General features: G+C 41.4%; 1 protein-coding gene across 2 annotated transcripts; it reads right to left on the bottom strand.

Moving 5' to 3' along the window:
* Positions 1 to 20: 20 nt before the first annotated feature.
* On the bottom strand, positions 21 to 22,386 carry daam1a (dishevelled associated activator of morphogenesis 1a). 2 transcript variants are annotated; one of them, XM_079174946.1, is made up of 26 exons: positions 21,859 to 22,386; positions 15,183 to 15,397; positions 14,984 to 15,073; positions 14,328 to 14,399; positions 13,395 to 13,489; positions 13,057 to 13,276; positions 11,740 to 11,853; positions 11,287 to 11,397; positions 10,788 to 10,891; positions 10,582 to 10,648; positions 10,038 to 10,155; positions 9,806 to 9,944; positions 9,064 to 9,122; positions 8,513 to 8,700; positions 8,141 to 8,404; positions 7,396 to 7,503; positions 7,055 to 7,155; positions 6,794 to 6,878; positions 6,414 to 6,520; positions 5,546 to 5,634; positions 5,201 to 5,369; positions 4,125 to 4,232; positions 3,087 to 3,147; positions 2,823 to 2,957; positions 1,991 to 2,161; positions 21 to 1,772 (listed from the first exon to the last, which is right to left on the bottom strand). In XM_079174946.1, exons 2-26 carry the CDS (start codon positions 15,372 to 15,374, stop codon positions 1,554 to 1,556), a joined length of 3,186 nt encoding a protein of 1,061 aa, XP_079031072.1. In that variant the 5' UTR covers positions 15,375 to 15,397; positions 21,859 to 22,386; the 3' UTR covers positions 21 to 1,553. The 2 variants fall into 2 exon arrangements, with proteins under 2 accessions (XP_079031072.1, XP_079031073.1); XM_079174947.1 differs by having other exon boundaries at positions 7,055 to 7,152.
* Between the last annotated feature and the right edge of the window lie 1,982 nt (positions 22,387 to 24,368).

The following is a 24,368-nucleotide window of genomic DNA, read 5'->3' as shown; positions in this document are numbered from 1 at the left end:
CAGAACATAAACATCAGCTACAGTATATTTTATTTCAGGGTAGCATTGACAGTTTTACAGTATTATTATTTTTAACCTCCCTGTTCTACTTCAATTTCAATCTGTTAAATCATCTACAATTCTTTAAAAAAAGAACATGACAAAGAAGGAAAACACATTGTAGATATATTGTTATTCCCACTTTTACCGACATTCAACATTTCACAACATTTTGAACAGACAGAATTAGCATTGTATTTTTTTAATTACATAAACTCAAAGAGTCCGAATAATCTACATAGAACAATAAAAAACTAGTTTTGGACAGATTTGGTGGAAACATTCATTCCTCAGGAAGATGCATCTTGAACCTCTGAGGTCTGTGACTAGAAATGTCACGTTGTTATGTAAATGGAACCAGATAAAGGAACATGTGTGTTGAGTGCCAGTTTCAACTAAAAAGGCCATTCAACTGAAAGGCCACATTCTCAACAGACAGAGTTGGATACAGGCAGTCTTAGAGATGGATCAACACCATCTACACACCGAACGCTTACTTCAAATGAGTAAACAAGTTCTATATATGAGATTTTGAGCATTAATATAGCAGCAAACAACTATTTTCAAAGTATAGATATAGTGATGGCGTCCTGACCAGGGAATGAAGTCACACTCCTTTTGTGTTTGTTGTAATCTGAGTTTCTCTATTCTGTGTTTTTGGTAGCTGGGCCGGCTAAACACGTTTCATAAAAACGCAATGACGCAACAACGTAACCGCACATCGTATCATAAAAAGCTAAGAAGCGTAAACAGATATCAACTGCCTTAAGTGGACTTTCTTACGTAACGTTACAAAACAAGCAAAAACTCAACATTTACTTTTGGTTGCACACTAACAGTGGTCTCCTGGGTGAAAGTCCTGTGTTTGTCCTAATTCTTATAATATAAACACTTCATAATTTCACCCATATTACATTTACTATTGTATATCTACCCGTATCAAGTGATAATACTGATCCTTGGTCAGAGAATAACAATCCTCATTATCAATTTTAAAGGAATGCAATCCACCCAAAATTGTTTTGTTCGAATCTATTGTAAATATTAACAATGAATACATCAACTTTATAAATGCAACTATTGCATGATGTAGTTGTAGATATTTGCAAACTGGCATTAAAAAAAATGGACGGAGTAACACTTTAAAGAAAGGAAACTGTCAGAACTTTATAGTTGACAGTTACTAAATCATCCATTTTCAAAATTTGGTATGAATATTACATTGATCAGTGGATTTTTAGAGGATGAATTGACAGATTTTCTTAAGTTAACAATTCTAATGGAACTCACAAACCAGAGTTGTGCAAACTTGAGCAAATACACAAGGATATAATTATCGTACTATAATGACTCACATATTCTATCTGAGAACGTGTGTCTTTTTGCTTTCAGGTCCACACATTCAGATAGATTCATCACGGGACATCAGATACATTGTTACAGAGTGTAATTGTAGTTTCAGACAGCTCAAGAGTCTGCTGGTGTCGGTGCCAGCGACACCATACATTCAGAGGTCACACCGAGTCCTCCTGCTGGTTCAGTTCTGTCACGGGTCTCTCCCTGCTGCCGTCAAACAAGTTATGTCTCCGCTGTCTTCTACGGTTCATTTTGGACATGTCCATTTCGAACACCTCTCCGGAGCGCAGAGCGGACACCAAGTCATCAAACTCACCGCCCCCCTCTTCCTCGTTTGCTTTGGCCTTCTTCGCCTTCTGCTCCCTGTCTCTCTTCAGCTGGATGAGAGGAGAGAGAGGTCAGGACAGGAGAGGACGGATGGACATACTGTACGTTGATCTATGACTGAGGTGCTCATCACAGGGAAAGCGGGTAGGCAATGTCATGACTTTTTATTTATCTAACCACTATGTTTGACACCTGGTAACGGACAATTCAAATGCATTTAGCATCCTATGAAAACTCACGACATCTCTCTCTGACAATGTCTTCTTACCTGTGCCTCCATGAGTGTCCTCTTCTCCTCCTCTTCCTTGCGTCGGGCCATCCTTTCGTTGTCCTGTTCGGCCTCTGAGAAAGCTTCGAGGAAAGTGTCGAAGATCCCAAAGAAGTTATCCGGCTGCAGGTTGGGCGAGTCTTCTCCAAAGTGTCTCAGTGCCTTTACAAACTTTGACAGGAGACATGATGGCGGACGGTGATCATTTGGTCAGTTGCTACACTCTTGTCTGAATCTGCTTCAGGCCTTTATACACCAAGTTCGTGTTTTTTCCTCCGTTGTGTCAATCACGTTTACACACTGACTCCGAAACCTCTGTCCGAGATTAAAGTTTTTGGGACAGGTTTTTTTGCATCCATCAAAATTGTTTGACCACTCAGAGCCGCCGTAAATGAAAACCTCATCATCCAAAACGGCATCTGATGAGCTGATTTACTGGGTTTCACTTGCCAGCACAAAGTACGATAAACAAAGTAACGCAAGATTTAAAAGACAGATTGTGGCAGGAGATCACAGAACAACTTGGACTATTGCATGGTTCCAAAACAAAAGCCGTAGGACAGATTAGACGGTAGTGATTGTCCTCTAGGCAGCTTTATGATAGCTGATGATTAGCCCCGTTAGCCCCGTTATTCAGTTTTGTCTTGCATTGCAACAAATAGAATAACATGCATCGGACTCGGTGTGTGATAATTATTGGATAACAAATTAATAAAACACAAACTTGGTGTGCAGAATTCCTTCAGTGTTACGAGGATGTTCAAAGTCTTTGAAGGCGAAGGCCGAAAACGGGACAAAATGAATGTGAATAACAACGATCTGTTTTACTCACCACTTCTTTGGCCTCGCTGAGTGACTCCTCTACCTCCGAAAAGCTGAAGGAGGCCACGGTGACGAACTGACTGACCACGGGGACAAACTTATCCGCAGGACCCTGAGGGGACTGACCCCGCTGGTACTGCAGCTCCTGGAGATGAACGAACACACGGACTGATAATCACATTATTCATGCATTGCTTCTATAGATTTACAGACCATTGGGGCGATTAAACATACAGGCAAAGAACAGATTGTAAATCACTCTGAGCTCACTCACCGCCTCAACACTCTTTAGGCCAGATCTCAGACTGCCGATGTCCTTCTCCAACTCTGTCATACTGGAGAGACAGCGCAAGAGGTGGAGGGACACATGGGAGGATGGAGATAATGAGGAACGTGACAGCTGCATATCATGAAATTAACATTTGAAACTTTTTTTGGACGTTTTTGCTTCTAGGTAGAGTCCAACAAGTCTTGTCAGTGAGGTTGCCAGGTTTGGTACCATCCCAGTGTTGCTGCACAGAGCTTGTATACTTAGTTTAAAAGGCGAGACGGTTCAGAAGCCTGCAACTGGTTTTCTAAATGCGACTAAACCATGCTGACAATACATATAAAGGGACAGTGCGTAAGATTTGGTGGCTTCTAGCTGTGAGGTTTGCAGATTGCAACCAACTGAATACCCCTCCGCTCACACCTCCTGTGGTGTATTGATCACATTAAGTTATATGGTTGAAATGAGTACAAATGCTTTTTGGACCTCAGTGAACAAGGTCCTTTCATAGTAACTACTGCGCAACTGTACGCATGCGCAGTACAGCCTTAAGAGTTTTCCATGGCCGAATAAAGTAACTAACGCTACATGTGTGTCCGCCTCGTCAATACACCACACCTCCTTTTCCAAGACTGTGGTAACGCTGTTCAAGGCCATGCTTACCTTAATAACTCCACTATAGGGGCAACAGAAGTCAGATGGCCGCTGGTTAACCATGGTTTTAAACTCTGTAGCTCACATTTTACAAGTGTGTCGGAGAACTATGGTGGCCTTTAGGTAACGTAAAAACATGAAAGGCTCTCAGAGCCAGTGTTTAGTTTGTCCATTCTGGGCTACTGTAGAAACAGAGCCGTGTCAGACTCACAAAAACACAACCATTCTTAGCTTCAGGTGATAGAATGACAACATAGCTATGAATATTACGTTCCATTTCTGTTCATAAATCCCCCAAAATGCTGCACACTGGCCCTATACATTTTACGCCAATAGACTTGATTCCGCATGTATTACTTCGACAATACGAGTGTTCCTGCTCGTTCTTACTTGACTTTGGCAGCCTCTGGCACATTTTGCAGCTCTTCACTGAAAGCTGCCACCTTCGGGTACTTCTTTTCCAGTACAGTGATCATGTAGTGGAGCAGAGTGACGTTTCTACAAACACACAACACATACTGTACATTCAGCAGTCAGTCGTTTATCACGACTTTTCAAAGCAAACTTACAAATAGACCTTTCTTCAAAGCAGACATTTGACTCGTCATAGTTGAAAAAACAGATAAAATCATGGCGACGCTTTCTATGACGCCGATGTTGATAATGTAATATAAACATAATGTGTTTTGATCAGCTTAGAGCACTGTATGATTATAGTTATAATCCCTCATAAACATGCATACGGCTTTAATAAACATTTTAAAGCACTTGGTAATGACTTATAAAGTCAACTATCATACTACTTCATAATTGCTGGTCACTCACTGACTTTGTTTGCAAGCCCGTGTCTATAATGCATCATAAACAGACTTATAATGCATATGATCTGCTTATAGCACGGTGTAATTATACAGGTAGAGTTGTTTCAGGGGTTTATAATTTCACTAGTGAAATGTAAATGTTCATCATTCAGGGGGTCAAATTGGTATGACCTGTTAAACATTTTTATGTTTTATGTTTTATTCTTGAATTTTTATTTAGAATTTTCTTAAAGTAAATAATGACGAATTACAGTGACTTTTAACCAGCTTGTAATGTATCATATTATCCCATACATCAGGAATGTCATTACTTGGCTTAAAGCTCCCACCAGCCACTTAGAGTAATCACATTATAATACATTATAACTGTGCTTATAATGCATTATAAAAATATTCCGATGAGTCTTATAATACATATAATCCCTGTGTCAGTGAGTGACCAGCAATTATGAAGTATTATGATACTTGATCTTAAAGTCATTATAAAATGCTTCATACTGTGTTATACAATACTATGGATATTTATGAGCACTTATATTTATGATTATACAGTGTTATAAGAAGATTATGAACAACACTAGGTTCCTGTATTATGTTATGTTTGTCCCGCTGCTGTGATGTACAAAGCCTTGCTGTGAACTGTACTTGTCAATGCTGGACTTGGTGTCAGCTATCTTGTTGAGGCTGGACACTTTAAATCCGTAGGCGTTCCCCCGTTGTCCTTTGTTCATGTAGTTCCCGAAGGCCAGGACCACCTCCAGGAGCTGCCGCAGCGTCCCGCTCTGCACCACCTCCCTGGACGCCAGACCCAGAGCTGAGACCGCAGAGACAATGTCATACACACACACACACATATATATATATATATACACACACATACACACACACACACACACACACACACACACACACACGCACACACAATTTAAAGACGCATATTAGTGACACGCAGATTCAAATGAACATCAACACTCTTTGGAAGTAGCCTACCTTTGATTTTAGGTTTGACGTCGGCCACTCTTTCAGCAAACTTCTTCTTGAAGTAGAGAGAGTGGAGTCTCTGTTGATAGTGGTTGATGCTGGGGAGGACACAAATGAGACAGCAAAACATTGTCACTGGTAACTGTCAGCAGGAGGAGGGGGAACTATATAGCTTATTACTCGATGTCAATCCCTATGTGATGAAACGCACAACTACGCATCAAACGTCTTTGCAAATCCTACGTAGACTTTGGTTTTTAGGTAAACGCTAACCTGTTACCACTCCAACGGCCAAATTAGCACAATAACAGGTTATTGTGCTAATTCAGGCTCGGTCGGTAGTAGTTAGTGGAGTAGAAACTTGAATGTGTTTTTGTGCGTTTCTGTTATTGTAAATAATACATTCTGAGCCCACGTAGTTTTAATGTCCAAGCCCAACCAGAGCCCAATTAATATGGCAATAGACAAATGTCGATATTCAAATTATGCATCACAGTCGCTCATTGGTTATAACATGAAGCATTCTTGCTCAACTGAAAATAAAAGAGGCGAATGAGTGCACATATTAAAAAAAAAGACTTGCGGTGAACCCAACCCGATTGAAGCTAGGGTGATTTTTGCGAAATTACATCCCGGTCCTAATAATGACACCGTGACCTTTGGTCAGTGCTGCTATGACACACAGCTCTGGACCCGCTCTACGTCGGGTCATGCTCGAACAGAACTAGTTATAGTTATAGTTATAGGTACAGCTGTTCCTAACGGACACACTCGAGGGCAGAGTGCATTTGCTTCAGGCAGTCTCTGCTGGAAGACATATACAGGCTGGGTTGCTGCTTATGCATGTATGTGTGTGTGTTTGTGTGTGTGTGTGTACCTGCTCATGTCATACAGGAAGCGGTCTGCTTTGGCCATACGTTCCAGCTCGTGCTTGTGTTCTCCCAACAGCTCCATGTCGCTCTTCTCAGGAACAAACTTCAGAAGCTTCACACACACACAAAACATTGTCACTGGTAACTGTCACACACGCAAATTATAAAAATGTGTAATGCATTTGATAAGTTCTTTATGTATGTATTTATCAGACAACCATGAGTCCTAAATAAATACAATTTTCTTCCATTAGAAACACGCATCACAGTGGCTGAACTTGTTCAATATTATCCGAAAATCCGCTGCTCAAATCATGGTACATGTAGTTTTATATAACAATATCAATACATGTATATTGTGTTGCTTTGAGTGTATGTTTGGCACCTGCTCCAGCATGTCTCTAGGTAAGTCCTCCTGTTCATCCATGGTCAGGACGGCACGGCGGATCTCCTCATTGGTCAGCCTCAGACTGCGACACGAACATTCACGTTACTTTTGTTATTCGGGGGTTTTGAATTCAAATGAATCCCTCAAGCAATGCATTACACGGACATAACATGCACATGTTTGTATTGAGGCTGTATCAGAGAGGAGTTTGTTCAACTTTGAAGGATGGAGGATAATCATTCTAGGCTACACACTGACCGTGTCAGCAGAATGTTACAGTTCTGTGCTCGGCGACCATCGATCACTGACAGCTCCTTGACTTTCTTCACAACGGCCTGCTCATCCTCAGCATCCTTCTGCTGATACACAGAAAAGTGATGGAATGCAATATATTATGAATATAATCTGTAATAAGACTGGGAACAAAAATCTTCATTCGTTCATTCGACTGAGCATGACAAGTGTCTGTGACACAATGAATAGGAATATATGAGTAGGTGGATAGACAAGGCAATGACTCATAGAATGAATGAGCATAGTATAAAATGACAGTGTTGCTGACGGTATGACACATGTTATGCAGAGTCGCTGTTTGATACCTGTGGTTTCTGGTAAGCTGAGAAGGTCCTCTGCAGCTCCTCTAGATCCAGAACTTTAAACACCCTGAGGTCATCGATCTCTTTCCATATGGTTCCTTCTGTCTTGTTCTGAAACAAACAATACGTGTGTGTTCGTCAACAAAACATTTATTCAGGGTTCAAATAACTTCTTCTTCCAGAGATTTAAGCTGTTTACTCCAAAAGAACACCATCAGCTGATTAGAGCATCAGATGCTATTCTAGATGTTTCTTACTGTCAATAAATCCAACAAATGAAAATACAGTGTGACTTCCCTCTATGGCCCTGAGCTCCAAGCCCATTGGTTCCCTCTGAAGACACTCACAAATACTGTATATAACAGTTTCATTTTGGGCTGGTCTGAAGCAAAGCAGGCACTGGCGTTCGAGTCAATGTGGACTCATTTTACCATAACTGTGTTATGTAATTACGTTGTTAAATAATGCCAGTTATGTGACAAAATGCATTTTACGTAGACCACAATCTTTTACTAAACCCAACCAAGAGCTTTTGTTGCGTAATGAAACTAAAAACGAAGTAAAACTCCAAAACCGACCACAAAATATAGGGCCACTGACCAAGTGGGGCATTGGAGAGATGGGGGTGAGAACATGTTGTACTGCACAAGTAACAGCAGTTTGTGTAGTGGTATAATATAACAGCAGTAGTGACAGTATCAGTAGGACGTGTAGCAGCAGGAACACTAGTCCCACACTGTAAGTGTACCTCAGGCAGTTTGCTCCAGTTGAATGACTTCAGAGGGTTGGATGGCTGAGGAATATTCTTCTTCTTCTGGACAGCTCCCGGTGGAGCTCCGGGTGGAGGAGGCGGGGCGAATGGAGCCATGCCAAAACTTGGCAGGCCTCCTGGAGGAGGAGGTGGCGGAGGAGGAGGAGGAGGAGGAGGAGAAGAAAAAGGGCTGGCCGGGACGGGACCGGGAGGGACTAAACCGCCAGAAGACACAGGAGGTCCTCCTGGAACACTGGACGTCTAACAAGACAACAGAATTGGATCCATTATGAACTGATGACGGGATCTGACGGACACTGTGAGAAAAGGATCAGTAACATTTGTATCTGGTGGTGTTGGCGGACATACAGAGCTGAGCTGCTGCAGCCGAGCAGACAGTTCTCCCACTTGCAGCCGAGCTTGCTTGTGGTCGTTGCTCTCTCGCTCCAGCTTGTCTTTCAGCTTGTTCAGCATCGCCATCATCTCCTCTTTCTCCTCATTCTTGGCCTCGCACTCCCTCTCTTTCTTTTCAAAACGCTGCTGCAAGCTGTGATGCTCTGGAGAGAAGGTGGGACAGACAGAGACAGGTGACTTACGGGAGGTTGTTCATTGAGTCGATCAAAGTGTTGGCCATTCGTGCTGCATCTGGACTTATTTACCACAAGTGTTATGATTACGAGCTGGGACCCTGATGAGCCAACTTTGCAGGCTTTGTGGGTTTTGTTGATTACATAGTGAAATTAGCAAAACACTTACTAAGCACTTACCCTGTTACATACATTTCAATCTATATTATCTGGATATTACCCTTGTTAATACCAAGCTAACTGGTTATTACTTACATATTACTTAATTATGACCTCTTTATTATCAAACGATTTCCCCACTATTACCATGTTATTACTGCGTATAGTGTTTACCTTTCCTCATTTTATCAGCTTGTTCTTTCCATTTTTTGACCTCGCTCTCCTTGACGAGCCTATAGACACACACACACACACACACACACACGAGCACACACACACATACAACTGAAGGAAGTTTTCCAAACATGATTTGCATCTATACTACTACTACTACACACTACTACACACAAAATAGTAGGCTAAAAATGTACCTATCAAAATGTATATAATTAATTACTTAGAAATATAGGCTTGATATGTTTAATGATGTAAAAATAGGCATAGTCACAGGCAAACAATCTATTTGTTATTTTCTTAGAAGGTCAAAGCCGGTTGTTTTGTCCAAAGACATTCCTTATTACTATCACCCAGGAGACCAGTGTCCATGTCCCGTGTGAAACGGAAAGTCAACGTTGCTTTTCTTGACATGGGTTAAAGCAACATGAACATAAAATACATGACATTACTATCTCCTACTTCACTTTATCTTAGTGTTTTTTTTTTACACAATTACACATATGTTAGATACTTACTCATTTACTTCTTTTCATCATCATCATTAGAGCTATAATGATTACCATTCAGATTACTGGTAACCTGTAGACGTGTTTTGAATGTGAAACGTGAACAGAATGTTCTCCTCTGAGAGAGCACTATTCCACTGGTAGTGTTTGAATCTCATCTGTTATCATTACTAAAAACTGCACAGAGTTTGCAGCACTAATGCTCCCCAAAGTAAGAAACCCCAGAAACTTACATGCGTACAATATTTTTGACGTTGAATTCCTCTAGTGGAGCGACATCGGGGTCCTCCCCTTTGTCCGTCTGCAGAACCAGCTGCTGAACCATCCGATCCAACAACACCCAGTAATGAAGAGTGGTACTGCTCTGCTTAACTGCAGACAGACAGACAGACCATGGGTCATTTCATGGAGATTTAAATACATGAAAAGTAAATAAGTGAATGGCAGTCAGACAGCCAGTCTTACATGGCATCATGAGACAGTGCTGCAGTGTAGACAGGAGGTGAGGGTAAGCTTCAGTGTGGTTCAGACTCTTCTTGATCAGCTCAAACATCTGGCTGGCACTTTTAGTTTCTATATGGACCTGAGGCAGAAGACATTCATCAGCAGGCTTTACACGTCTGGTTTTCACCTTTTAATGGCATTCATTTCGTAATTGTAATAATGATAATAAACTTTATGTATATACATTTCAAAACACTGTTACAAAGTGCTTAACAATAAATCAGAACACATTTAAAACACAAAGAGATTGAAGTAAAATAAAAGCCAAGAGTAAAACAAACACAAATCACAAATAAGCTCACAGCGACTGTCAAAAAGTGTATAATTGTAGAACTTATAATAATAGTATGCAGCATGTTTTAATGTGTTATTTTGTTTTCCAGGATTCCATTAAATTCCACTTAAAGTTGTGGTGTGTCAGAACTAACGGTGTTTATTGATTTTCATCCTTAAAGATCTTGGATCTCATATATAGAAAACCTTTCAGGAAGAGAAATGGACTTACAGCATCAAACCGTTTGGACAGATGAAGCTCATCTTCATTCCTCAACATCTGAAAGAAGTCCAGATGTCTGGAAACAACACACAATAAACAACTGAACTCAATCAATGCAAATATGTTACCCCGTCCTGCTTCCTCTTTGTTCATTCAATGACACAGTATTTTGGTTTGAAAATGCTGGCACCTGTTGGCGCAGCTGACGTAGCTACCTGTTCAGGGTGGCGTTGTCATTGGAGCGCAGTTTGTCAATGACCGGCTGAATGCCCAACATCAGAAACTCATAACGCAAATGGATGCGGAACTCCAGGCTGGTCTGAAAACACGCAAACACATGCACACACACACACACAGCAGGAAGGAAGACAACAGTGTCATCAGCGTATCCCGTAATCCTAAAATATAATCATCGTATTCATGTTCTGGGTCGACAATATCTCAAAATAAGACAGGTAGAAAAGTTATACAGAGAGTTCAGACAGAGTATTAAACAAACATAAAGAAAGCATCCCCCTGTGCAGGAACGGGTAACACTGTCTTTGTGTTGCCACGTTACATATTAACTTTTGAAAATAAAATCATGCCACACCTAGGTGCTCACACCTAGACGTACATCTTTTGGGATCATGCTACATCACAAACCCAAGTCCTGTAAGACATTTGACACGATGCACAGACGATGTTTCAAACAGACGAGAGATGCTTCTTCACCTCTCCTGCTCCCTGGCTCAGCACGGCGTTGATGAAGGACATGATGGCAGTCTTCAGGTTCACTTCATCTCTGTAGCGGCCTGTGGATCTATCCAAGTCTGTCAGCAGGGTCTGCAGACAAAAGACAAAACATGTTACACCATTATAAAACACTCTTCCTTTCTTTTGACGCCCACAAAATTGGAAAACGTTGTAAATTGTGTTGTGAAATTGACACACATTTGATGTGATTTGCTGCTTGTGGACTCAGATCAAATGATGCCGATTACTTTCTGTCCCAATCTGATATACAGTATGAATATGTGTGGCAAAAATGGGCTACAACTGAATTTGGTCATGCATTCCCGTGTTACATAATGACAATAAATGATCCTTGAATCCTTGAATCCTTGAATATCAGCGGTCTCTAGCAGAAGACTAAGAGAAGCACACACAGACGAGACAGAAGCAGACCTGAAAGCGAGTTCTCTCCGAGGCAAACTTCTGGTAGTGCAGCATGGCTTCTAGTACTTTCTTGTGGCCCCCTGGCACCAAACACACCGCGCCGAGGATCTCCAACACTGCAACCTGCCAGGGAGACGGAGAAGAACTTTATTATTATATGATCTTGTCATCAGATCTGGGCAAAAATGTGATCACGGTCAACAAAACCAGAAGACCACTAGAAGCATGCTCCCGTGTCACCTTTATGAGTGGTCACAAGGCTCGTCTGACACGTTGCCATGACTAGTGTAATCCTCAGAGAAGTGCACACCTGCCTGTTTGTCTGGTCTTTTTGGTAAACTTTTGGGTTTCCTCCTCCTGATTAACTGTCATCTGCCCAGGTGCATCTTGGAAGAACAGGCCAAATACAGTATTTATTCCTGTTTGTTTGAAGTGACTTTGTTTCTTCAGCTACATTTCCTCAGCAGCGCCCTCAGGCCCTGGTGATGACTTTTTATGTGACCCTCCATTCATTGAAAACAGAACGAAACCAAAACAGCAGCATACGCATGCAAAAGATCGGCAGGCTGCAAAAGGAAAACTGAAAGCTCCCAAAAGTTGAATGAGGTAATGTTTCAACCATCAGGGTCTGTGTTTTGCAAACATCCATGTGAAGGAGAAATCATTTTGTCTATTTTGCATTTATTATTTTCTCCTACAAAACACACGACACAACTTTGTACATATTGAGTTTTTTGACACTTTCTGGTTGTATAGTCTCTCTTTGTAGTCATTTAGTGTCTCTTGATGGTCTTTTTGCATCTCTTTGTGGTCTTATTGTGTCTCTTTGTCGTCATTCAAAGTCTCTTTTGGTACTTTGATGTGTCTTTGTGGTAATTCTGCATCTCTGTAGTAATTGTACGTGTCTTTGTGGTCTTTTGGCTTCTCTTTGTGGTGGTTTTGAGTCTTTTGATGGTCTTTTTGTGAACAATCTGTTTGTCTTTGTTGTGGTTTTGCTTTTCTGCAGTTGTTTAGCGTTTCTTGTGGACATAATCCTTTTTTTTTTTTTAAATCTTCGAGCAAAAATTGTCATGTTCTGTGTTTTGACGGTGACTTCAGTTTTACATCTTCAAAAGAGAACTCTGAGCTCTGAAACAGGAATCAGACTGCAAAGACTCAAAGAGGAAAGGGATGGACGAGTCAGTGACACGTGGCTAAGTTTACCAGCTGGGTTTACCAGTCCTGGTTGGTGCAAACTTCTTCTATTTAAGAAGTTAGACCACTAAAATCATTCTAACATCGAGGTGTTTCTTTGTCATCACGGGGTATTGAATGCACTGTGTGTACCTTGGTTTTGATGCTCTCGGTGGTGAGACTTTGGCCGATGATATTAATGCTCTCACAGTGACCCAGCACATGAGCTCTGCCTTGCGAGTTGTTCATCAGAGCTTTGATGCAGCCGATCAGAGAGGTGTGGACCTGAGAGTTGGTGGTCTCATAGTCCATTGACTTGAGGAAATTCAGGATGCAAGACAGGCCATCCAAGTCAATGAATCGAGTCACAAACCTGGAGGGGATGGGTCAGAATGGCACAGGGTGAAGGTTACTCTCTAGGTCAGTACAGGGGAAAGCAATGCAGCTCTGGGAAATCTCCAAATGTCAGAATAGTGTGTGTGTAGTTGTACCTCATTGGCTGTGTCCTCAGCGCTGTCTTTAGACCATCTACGATTTTATGTCTTCCCTGCTCTTCCTCATCCTCCGGTCCCAGCAGAGTCTTCCTCTGGGAAGAGAGGGTCGGACTAATTAATGCCTGACTACAGGTCACATACTCACTCAGAGGCGATAATGGAGAGAGTTTGGCCCCTAGAACTAAATGTTTCTGGTTTGTAGTGTAGGATCGGTGCACTCCGTGATATTAGCTGATGTTAAGTTACAAATAATTGCAATGGCATTTGAATTATCATTATTATTCAAAGGCAGATATATATCAACATATGTATGACAATATCTATAATGAAAAATAATCCATTTTAAAGGCCCCACGTATCAAGTTATTCTGGTGAAATAAGTTTGTTATACTTTGTCATCTGCAGCGTCCTTGTTGATACACAGAGACAACATCAAAAAACATGTTTAAATGTACTCAAAGTGGCTTTAAAATTCATCAATATTTTTACATTTTATAAAAAAAGTTTGCAATAAAGATAAATCTGTCTGTGTCTCTGAATGAACTTAGCAGGATGTAAACAAATGGACAGATTCACAAAGAACGGATCGCGGAGGTTATTAATGCCATGAATATCCACCCGTCTCAAGTTCTGATCTACAACAGATAATGTGCTAATGATATTACACTTCAAACACATCCATAAACTTTAGCAGATAAGTGCAATTTGCCCCTTTTTTTAATCTGATTACCATGTAGCAAAGTGTAAATATTGTAGGCAAAACAAAGTCAGAGAGAAAAAGAAGAATGAAATGTTCCCACCGCGAGCTACAGGTCCTGATCAAACGAGGCGCAGAGGCGTTCCACAAAACTACAGGGCAGGAGTTTCAACGTGACAGAGAGAAGCCGTAACAGGAATTTAATATCAGTACAAACGCAGAGAGTTACTCACAGCAGCCATGCACCTGAGCTGATCAATATAATACTCTGGCCATCTGGTTGCTCCTTTATTCTCCTCGGCCTCCTGCAAGACAGACATGTACAGACACACAGGTCAGGGTCATGGATATACTTAGTTATACTCGACAACAAATCTATGTGTCATCCTACTACTTTGTAATTTTAAGAATCGTGCTTTGAAATGTACACAAGACGGGGATGGATTCCAGTCGTGGTGAAGGTAACATCATATGAAGCCACCCATAGGCTGTCGTAGGGGATTCATGACATCAGCGCAGGTTTCTGAAGTTTAGATTTGGGTTTTCTGGAGCCAGAACATTGAGGTTGAAAGGCAGGAAGCCTTGGCGGAGCTGAAGAGTGACCAGCAGTTAACTTCGAGGGTACTGGTGGAGACACCGGTCAATACTACAAAAATGCTCCCAGGACATAAGCCTTAATATTTCATTAATTGATCAAAACGTACTCTTCGCCAAGACATATCTCACCTCTGTGAATGTCTGATATGCATCCTCTGCTTGCGAGTATAACAGAGGCTTTAGCGGTAGTAATCCTAATCCAAGAAAAGCAGCTACCATAGAGCTCACAATACATAAACTTTACTTTACTTTACCAACAGGTAAGTTGGCTGTTGTATTTATAGTTCCTTACCAATTTCTTACTCCAGTAGAGCTGCCATTTTTTCTCTGCTGGCAACGAAAACATGGCAGCTCTGTGCTCCTCTGTAAGGTCCAGTTCATCCTGGGACAGAAGGCAGAAAGGATGGAGAGGGAGAAGGATGAACATAAGAAGAAAGCTGCTGAATAAATATGGATGTTTGAATGCATTCAGAATAGGAACTTTGACTGACCACCAGCTCAGTGAACATGGAGTCCAGCTCTTGAGGGGGGGGCATGGGCAGGTTGGGCTCCAGCATAGCCATGGTCACGGTCTTGGTGTTGTCCTGGCAGTGGGTGATCTCTGGTGGGTCGCTCCCGTTGAAGCAGCAAGAAAACAGAGAGGACAGGCCACGCCCCTCGGGCTGTTTCACCCGGGACACCATGGTTACTTCACCAGAAGTGCTGACTAAAGAGGGAAACAAAAAGATGAGTCAAACGATAAAGAGTGGGTTGACTGCTACACGGCACAGCACTTGGGCTTGTGTTCAGCACCACCATGGGGACGGACTGCATTTCTAGACCAACTTACTTCATTAAAGTTAGTTGGTAATTTAATTTGTATGCATGTTCATGACATTAGAGGCAAAAACATAGTACATTTTGAGACTTTTGGTCTAGTTTTCTTCCATAACATGTCTTCTTTCAGACTATTGGAAGGAAAGCATCTCATATATTCATTTAGGTGTTTATTTTGCTACTTTGTGTCTGTAGACTTCTGCTAAATTCACTCAAAGTTAGCATTAGATAATGCCTTGTTATATATATTTAAAAATTTGAGAAAACTTGGAATACAAACACAAATTGTTTAGATGTACGTAATCAACTGGGGAAGTTTCATGGTGATATCTATTAGTTAAAGAAATACCCTGTATCTTACAAAATGTATCTCACTTTAAGATACATATCTTTAAAGGACAATTGTTCTAAGCCTCAGACAGAAATCAACACTTCAGTAATACTTTAGTAATGTTTTTACAGGAGTTTGTGTAAAAACACACTTCCCACAAGTGTCTACAAGAAATGACTCATGAGTTATGAAAGAATACGTTAAGTATTAGGGGCAAGGCTAACCCACAATGAAAAAGGAAAAAAACTTGCTGAGTGCAATGATGCCTGCAACAAGAGTCTACGAGAAAAACGCTGCATGAGTTCGGCCTTAGTGCTCGACTCCATTCAGAAGTGCTGCGCCCCTTTTTGTTTCGGCCACTCTCACTGCCACGCCCCCTTTTCTGCCAATTGGCCAGAAGACAAACAAACACCTTTGCTCCCACACACTTGGCCGCAGAGCCACATTTTGTGGCCGCCAAAAGGGGGGTGGAGAAATGTGTGGACCTGCTACAGCTACAGAATACTTGTTACACAATCCTTAACAAATGCTAACCCTTCAACATCATTCTGACAGGATTGAGTTGCTGATTTCTACGACGGATGTTGAAATGTTTTTTGAAGAAAATGCGCAAAGACCTTGATGTATAAACTTACACAACTGAAATAACAATGAAACAGTTGTCTTTTCAAGCACAGCACACCTTCCTGAGTGATTAAATGCAGGAACCATGACTCATCAACCAGCCTGGATCAGGTACAAGTGCACAACACACCATGTTGAACTTGTAGCTAGTCAGTAACCTTCCTCACCATCATCTCATCTAGATCCATGCTTGATATATGAGGTCGTTTGATCTCTCTGCTCTTGTCACTGATCCCAATCTGGTTTAAACGGGGAATGTAGATTAATGATCGGCACCAACCCGTCAGTAATTGCAATGTCAAGGCGTGACCGGGCTGACAGGAGGTGTAGGAGGTGTAGGAGGTGTAGGAGTGGCAGGGCAGTTATGTGAAGCAGGATGACTTGCCAGACGTGGCACGCAGAGACACACCCTCAGCAGGAAGATGTCGATCGAGGACATTCACGCCCAGTGAAAAGTGATGCTTAACTTGATTCAGGTATGGAGTTTTTAATGCTTTTGAATAAAAAATATCTTGTCAAAAAAAAGTCGGGAAATGGTTCCCTGCTAAGTCCCGTCAGTAACACAGAGCTCTGATGGTTAGGTAGTCTGTAGAGATGCAGCATTACTTCAAAAACACTGAAACCAACTCATACCGTGGAGGAAATATGAAAATAACTTGTATTTCAATATTTAATATTATGCTAATATTTTATTTCTCCACTGGTTTTCAACCCGTTTTCCTGTCGCCCACAGTTTGACAGTATCACATGTGTTGTGCATTCATGTTTTATGCATCATTCTATCAAATGGAAATATTCTAGATGTCTTGTATCATTTTATAGAACATTCCCCAAATGTCGAGAGGAAAGCCGGTTTCAGACATGCAGAAAACAGAGAAAGCCTTTCTCAGAATGGCATCCCCCACATCCTGCCTGTACAACAATGCTAAACCTGTGTTTGAGGACGTGACGTATCTTTGTATTCATTCACCTAAGTCACCTAAAACTTTCAAGGTAAACTTAAATTGTTTAAGTGTGCATTAATTGACAGTGACCCACAACCTCACACGTGTAAACAAACCAGCACACACCAACGAACATGCAGCTACTTAGGTTAGCCGACAATTAGCTACAACGACGATTCCTGTTCAGAAACAAGAGTTTGACCTCAAAAAACTTCAACTTTATTATAGTTGTGGGCTGCTGAGAAATGCCCGGGAAGCGGTCAGGAGTTCTGTGTCTTGCTCAGGGACACTTCGGCACACGTAGCAGCCAAGGATCGAACCGCCAGCCTTGCTGGTAATCCTATGATAGAAGTTTATTTTGAAAAGACAAGTCTGCATGTAAGGAGAGGAAACTGTTTCCTGTGAACACGGAAGTTTAAATTGAGAAGACAATATGCATGTAACTGATATCCCAGTGATAGAAGAAGTATTCAGACACCTTTAAAAAAAATAAAAATCATCCATTACAAGTAAAAGTTGTACAATCAAAATGTTACTTTAACCTATATTCATGTATTTGTTGGCCACTTGGGTGCACATGATGAATACAAGTTAGTGAAAAAGGGGAAAATATCTCTTTCGCTGCAGATTTCTCCACTTTGTGTCTCTAACTGTGTCTGCTGATTGGTGCTGCTACTTTTCACTTGTTAAAGTGAAAACTGATTGATAGCAAGAGAGAGGTGAGACTAAAGCAAAAGCTGCAGAGCTAGCATTTAGCATTAGCGCAGCTTTAAGTAAAAGTGCTCATTATCCAGCAGAATGGCCCCTGTCCGTGTTAATTGTTCATATTAACACATTATTATTACTGATACGCTGACGTGTGGGCAACAGTAATTATAACTAACTAACTAACTAACTAACTTTATTTTCTGGAGCTTTCAGTCGTTTTACAGTCCTCATCAGCAGAGGGAGTATTCTAGGTTGTCATTAAAGGCGTGTCCTTGTGCCCAGTGTTGACATCTCTTTTCCAATGAAAGTTTAGCTCCAAACGTTGATAAATCTATAGCGACAAGACAATCGCCAAGTCGGCAACACTAAGAGCCCGCCCCTTCAGCCCTCCCTCCAAAGCCACGCCCCCAAAAAGATCAACGTAAACAACAAACATGGCTAAAGTTAGCACTCACAGCTGTTAAGCTAGCAGCTTGTGGAAGACTCCGGTGCTGAGCAATGAGTGAAAGGCCAGAATACCCGCAGGCAGGCAGCCCGTCCAATCATTACATACAGGCCGAATGAAATGATTGGACGAGCTTATTACAGTCCTGAGACTGCCACAGATACCGGACCTTTGTTTCTGTCGCTCACATTATTTGATCTATCGATTGCTGTCGTGAAGTAATGACAATTTCAACAAACATATCAATAATGTTTTCGAAGAAGATTACCAACCCTAGCTTTAAGCGTGTTCACCTGTCATCACTTGTCATCTCACGATAACAGCTGGTCCTGAGCTGTGGTTGAAAGCTCGTTAGTAAGTTGAATACATAAAGGAAGTATAAAGTGGCATCAACGGAAATACTCAAGTACAAGTACTTGAAAAACTTCAATACAGGAACATGAGTGGATGAACTTAGTTACATTTCACCACTGGATATTACTAAAAGGTTTCGCCTGTGACTGTTAATAGAGTAAAGGTCAGGAATCCCCACAGTGAGTAAGATCTGTCCCCTTGGGACCATAACATCAGAACATACTGTATTTTTTCTGCATCATCAATCATTGCTGGACAGATTGAGTCACTGACCGGCACACAAACAATAAATACACCCGTAAATCAAAGTACTGGAACTTGGACAACTGATGTCCATGCATGCTTTGTTAATAGTTGACAGTGTCCACCGTCAGTATCCTTGCCTCAGTTACATAAATGTGTTCAAGCTCACCAACGGTTGCTGCAGGACTCCAATAACGATCAGCAACGTGTGTGTATGGTTATGTCGTGTATAGATTGATGACAGGGTTATTATTCACCCTGACGCTCAGATGAACCAATCAGCCCTGAGTTTAATCAATACTTCATCGAACCCTGTGAAAGTGTTTTTTCTAACCACGCGGAGGTCAGAGGTCAGTGTCCTTGACAGAACAGCAGTCCCTCCGGCTGGTGGGGGAGTCACTGTCTCCCTCAAGGACGATTCAGTCAGTAAATGTTTGATAAGAGCTTGTTGTGTTGATGAGGCTGCTAACAAGCCGTCTGTTTCCTGATGAGCTCATCTCTAACCAGCTCTGTGGTCCTCAAGCTCTCTGTACTTTTCTTATTGGTGGACAAATCCAATCAAAAGAGCACAACCGACAATGAGTTAGTCTGTCTATGAATTCTGTCTGATTCCCCCACCCCGTCTCTCAGCTCCAAGCTCATTGGTTGCTGCCAAAGATATACATCTTTAAAAACAATTCACAAACGTATAGTTTATAGGAACCAAACTGAGGTCGGTAACACTGATATTCTGGGGAACCTATCAAGTCAACCTTGATGGAGGGGTGAAAGAAGATCATGTATAAATGTATGGGTTATGTTACCAAAATGGCGGCGGGGTACTAACAAATCCTGGAGTAGAGCAATGTGGTTTTAGGGTACGCTCAAAGAAAAGCGGTACAAATCTTGGATTAATGCAGTGGTTCTCAAACTGTGGGGCGCGCCCCTCTAGTGGGGCGCAGCGGTATTGCAGGTGGGGCGCGGGGGGAAATGCAGAATTTTTTTATTTCAAGAACTTTATTCATACCTGCAAAATTGCCGATTTTAAAAAAAATCAAAATATACCATCCACGGGAATCGTGTAGATCCGTAGAGTTTTTTTTTGGGGGGGGGGGGGGGGGGTCAACTGGCCAGCCAGCGTTTCTCAGGTTGGAGTGAGACGAGGAGAAAAGGTGATGTGGTGATCTTCACAATAAAACATCTTTGATGTGACGTGTCGAGTCTTGGCCAATCAGCGTTAAGATGTCAACAGCGTCTTTCCCTCCGTTAAAGTTTAAGTTCCGTTATGTTCCGTTACAGTTCAGACTTGCTGGATTAAGTTAACGTTCACTGCATGCGGAACTCTGTGGACTGTTAACGTTCGTCATTATCGCGATTTAGGAGAAAAAATGTAACGTGATGAAACATGCCCCCCCCCCCCCCCGGCGGATCTGGTTGCAGGTTGTTTGTTCTAACTCAAAGTAGAATGAAAGGCCCAGATACTGATGAGATGATGAGGTCAAAGAGCTTCAGGAAGAGGACGCTGTTTGTGTAGCGCAGCTTGACGCAGGGCTGATATGTGAAGGAGCTGGGCCTGGATAAAGGTGGAGGTGGGCCTGGATAAAGGTGGAGGTCTAAACAGACGAGTACAGCTTCCTGCTGTCACAGTGTTTTAGATACATTGATAAGGCAGGGTATGCTAAATGCAGCCTCTGCTCCAAGGAGATGAACTACAGCAACAAGGCTCACGTGCCCTCTCATCACATTGCAGACACTGTTCACTGTGATGACCACAGCCAGTGGACTTCCGGTCCCAACAGTCCCACGTGCAGTTAAATCACAGCTATTATTTTACTCTTGATAAGCTACCTTAGCCAGAGTAGATTATCATTTTCATTTAAATAATTGAACTGGATTGAATGCATATTAATTGCAAATAGAAGTACAGCTGTACAGTAACAGTGTAATTAATATGAAGCCATACAGTAATGAAAACTAATCACTTTATTTTGTACAGGCGATGGTTCTCGCTACTCTTGCTATCTTTGTTTTTAAATGACAAAAAATGTTAAAGGTTAATAATAATAGAGCTGAAATACAGATTAATAACTGAATAATAAATTAGTTTTTTGCTTAAAGTATCACTTAATTTTATTCTCAGAGTACACCAGAATGCTACATTTTAAAGCTCATATTTTGCTCTCATGTTGTTTAGTTTTCACAGGTTGCACGTTATTGTTGTTTTGAAAAGATATGCAGTGTAAAACTCAGTAAAACTCTTTATTGAAAGTAATTGCAATTTTCTATTATTTGAAAAAGCACAGATGGAGGAGTCACAAAATGTTGTTATTTCAATGAAAGTTCAACATGGACCATTTTGTTACATGTTGTTGGGGCAGGAACATTTTTCTTCCTCCAAAGTGAGGCGTGACAGAAAAAGTTTGAGAACCACTGGTTTATAGAATAAAAGATCGATACTTGGCTTCCGTGTATCGATACAATATCGCCACGCAAAATATCGCGATACTATGCTGTATCGATTTTTTCCCCACCCCTACTGTATGAATGGAATAAAGTTACAGATCCGTTTTGAAGTGGCGTCATAATTCAAATGTCGACCTCAATGTCGATACGTCAAATACTGATTAACAAGAACATTTAAAAATGATGCTTTGCATTAGAAAGGTTGGCGACCCCTGACCCCTGCTGTACACAAAGTGTGCGGATCATCCCGGGTCTCTTACCTCTCTGATCGTCTCCTATGTGATGCGCTGAGATGCCATGTTGAGCTCCAGCAGTGTGTGTAGCAGCGCTCAGGTGTCAGATGAACACCTGTGGTGGAGATCATTCGCTCTGCTGTCAGCCCAGCTCCAGCTCCAATGTCATTCCAACGTTGAAACACCTGGTTCTCACTGAAGAACACCCTGAATTTCTTCTGAGAAATTATTTGACACGCTCTACATAATCCAGAGAAATAGAATGAAAGTCAGACGGCGATGCTGAAGTGAAGCTTCGACTCCAAAGACGCGGATTTTAACCAAAAATAAACAGAGGTAGAAATCTGAAACGTAGATCCGCCTGTGGGCCTTTCAGTAGAGCTTCTTCAAAAGTTAGTCAGAAACCCTGCAGGTGTCCAAAATAACACAAATCCTCTTTCAGTCGCTGCATCTATCCAGACAACACCTGCTCTTGTCGCTTGTGTTCTTCCTCCTCCTTTGACCCCGTCAGTGTGCTCATGTGAGCTGATCAGAGTCTCTCTGTCTGTCCGTCAGTTGGAATGAACAGAGAAACTGACAGAGCTGCCTGGGCGAGATTGTACAGTATGCGGAGAGTTCAAAACACACACTACTGCATTCCTGGTGGAGGCAGTCACGCCCAGACCTCACCCACTGCTGTGTGTGTGTGTGTGTGTGTGTGCGAGAGAGGTAGGACAGTGTATGTGGTAATATCTGTGCAGCATCTCATCATGTCTGATAATGAGACAACACATTCAGGAACTTTTCTAAAGTGTATTTGAATCAGAACCTCGTCAGAAAGCTTCTAAGAGCTTCCATCACATGTAACTACTGCGTGGCTCCTTCTGAAGCCCATGAAGCTCATGTTCTGTTCTATTTTTAGAGCTCAGGTCACATGATGACAATAACACCGTCTCCATCACTATAGAGTGCTGCAGGGATTTTTCGTTGGCCAACAGAAGTTAGCGTTGCACTGGCTCCCTAAGTCCAACACATTTTCCATTGGATTTCTGATTATTGTAGAAAATAAGCTCTGTGGCAAACAAACGTTTGTGATACTTACAAGTTTTGTTCAGCAAGATAATCTTCACAAACGAACACCGCTTCTATGATTTTTGAAGTGTTAACGAAATCAGCAGAAGTAAAAAGCTAACATTAGGCTGTACAGGAACTCCACCACGGTCACATGACTTCACGTCACCACCACCCAAGCTGAAGGAGGACGAGTCTGCGTGGGGACGTTTGTAGTCTCATTGAGCCACTTGTTAGCTCTTCTAAAGACACCTAAAAGCTTCGACATTTTTTTGTAGCAAATGTGCCACAACTGAATTTCATTGCTCAACACTATATGATAATAAATGATCCTTGAATCCTAACTAAACACCTGTTTGAAACACCCATTGACTTCAAGACGACAAAAACAGAAATAGAGAAATGCTGACTCGTTTCTGGGCTTTAGGGCTCATTCTTGCAGCACTCTATTGCTCCGCCCTTTGTTTTAGCGCTGGAATCTCATTTTCTGTTCTATTTTTCTAGTCTAGTCTCATTTTCATTAACACTCACTGTGAATTTCTACGTATATATAAAAATGTAATTCTCCCAATGACAATTACACCATCTCCATGACAATTGAGCAATGTGGTTAAAAACTTCTCTACATTTGACAAAAAGTCACACTCAAATGATTAGTTGTATTTAGTTTGTTTTCAAATTAAGTACAGGTTAAGATTATTTGTATATTTATGTCCATTTATATACTATGACGATATTCTTATACCCTCCCATAGACACGACACGTTATTTTAACCTCTATATTTTACAATTTTAGATATATTGTACATATTCTCTTTTAGATTCTCTTTTTTTGGTATTTCAATTGTAATTTTCTGCTATTTATGTAATATTTATGTTTCTTGATTTTTGTAGTTACTTGGTAAACTAGACTAAACTAGATTCTGATGGTGGTGAAAGATGACATTTATTGTTGTGTTATGTATGAATGAGATCAGACTCAATACATGATCCTATTTCTCCATATCATTAACCATTTGTCATCACATGTATATTTGACTGAATGATTAAATTTAAAAGATTTTGAATATATGGAGGAAGGATATTTTATCTCTAGGGTTCTGCTGCTTCTTATTGTATTAAAAATGCTGTCAAACCAAGTGTTATCATAGCAGACCAAGTGTAATCATAGCAGATCCCCCCCCCCCCCCCCCCCCCTGTGTGTTTATGAGATGAAGCCAGGTGACATTCCAACACACTTGTCTAACATGCTGTTGCAGAGCAGTGACGAGTGTTGTCCTTTTGTCTCCAGTCTTAAACACCAGAATTACGAGTTATATGAGGTTAGCTTAGATAGACTCTATCATTGAACCTGTCATAACAGTCTGTTTCAAGCCATCTGCACCTGTGAAGACACATTACTGTCCAGGACATAAAGCTGGAATTATAAGACTTTTAGAAGAGCAAGAGAGAAATCCTGACCAAACACGTCCCTGCTGCATTATGAG

The sequence above is a fragment of the Pholis gunnellus genome, assembly GCF_910591455.1.
Source record: "Pholis gunnellus genome assembly, chromosome: 15".
NCBI classification, from domain to species: domain Eukaryota; kingdom Metazoa; phylum Chordata; class Actinopteri; order Perciformes; family Pholidae; genus Pholis; species Pholis gunnellus.
The sequence above is the reverse complement of the archived record's forward strand: the minus strand, read 5'-3'. Positions and strand labels throughout refer to the sequence as shown.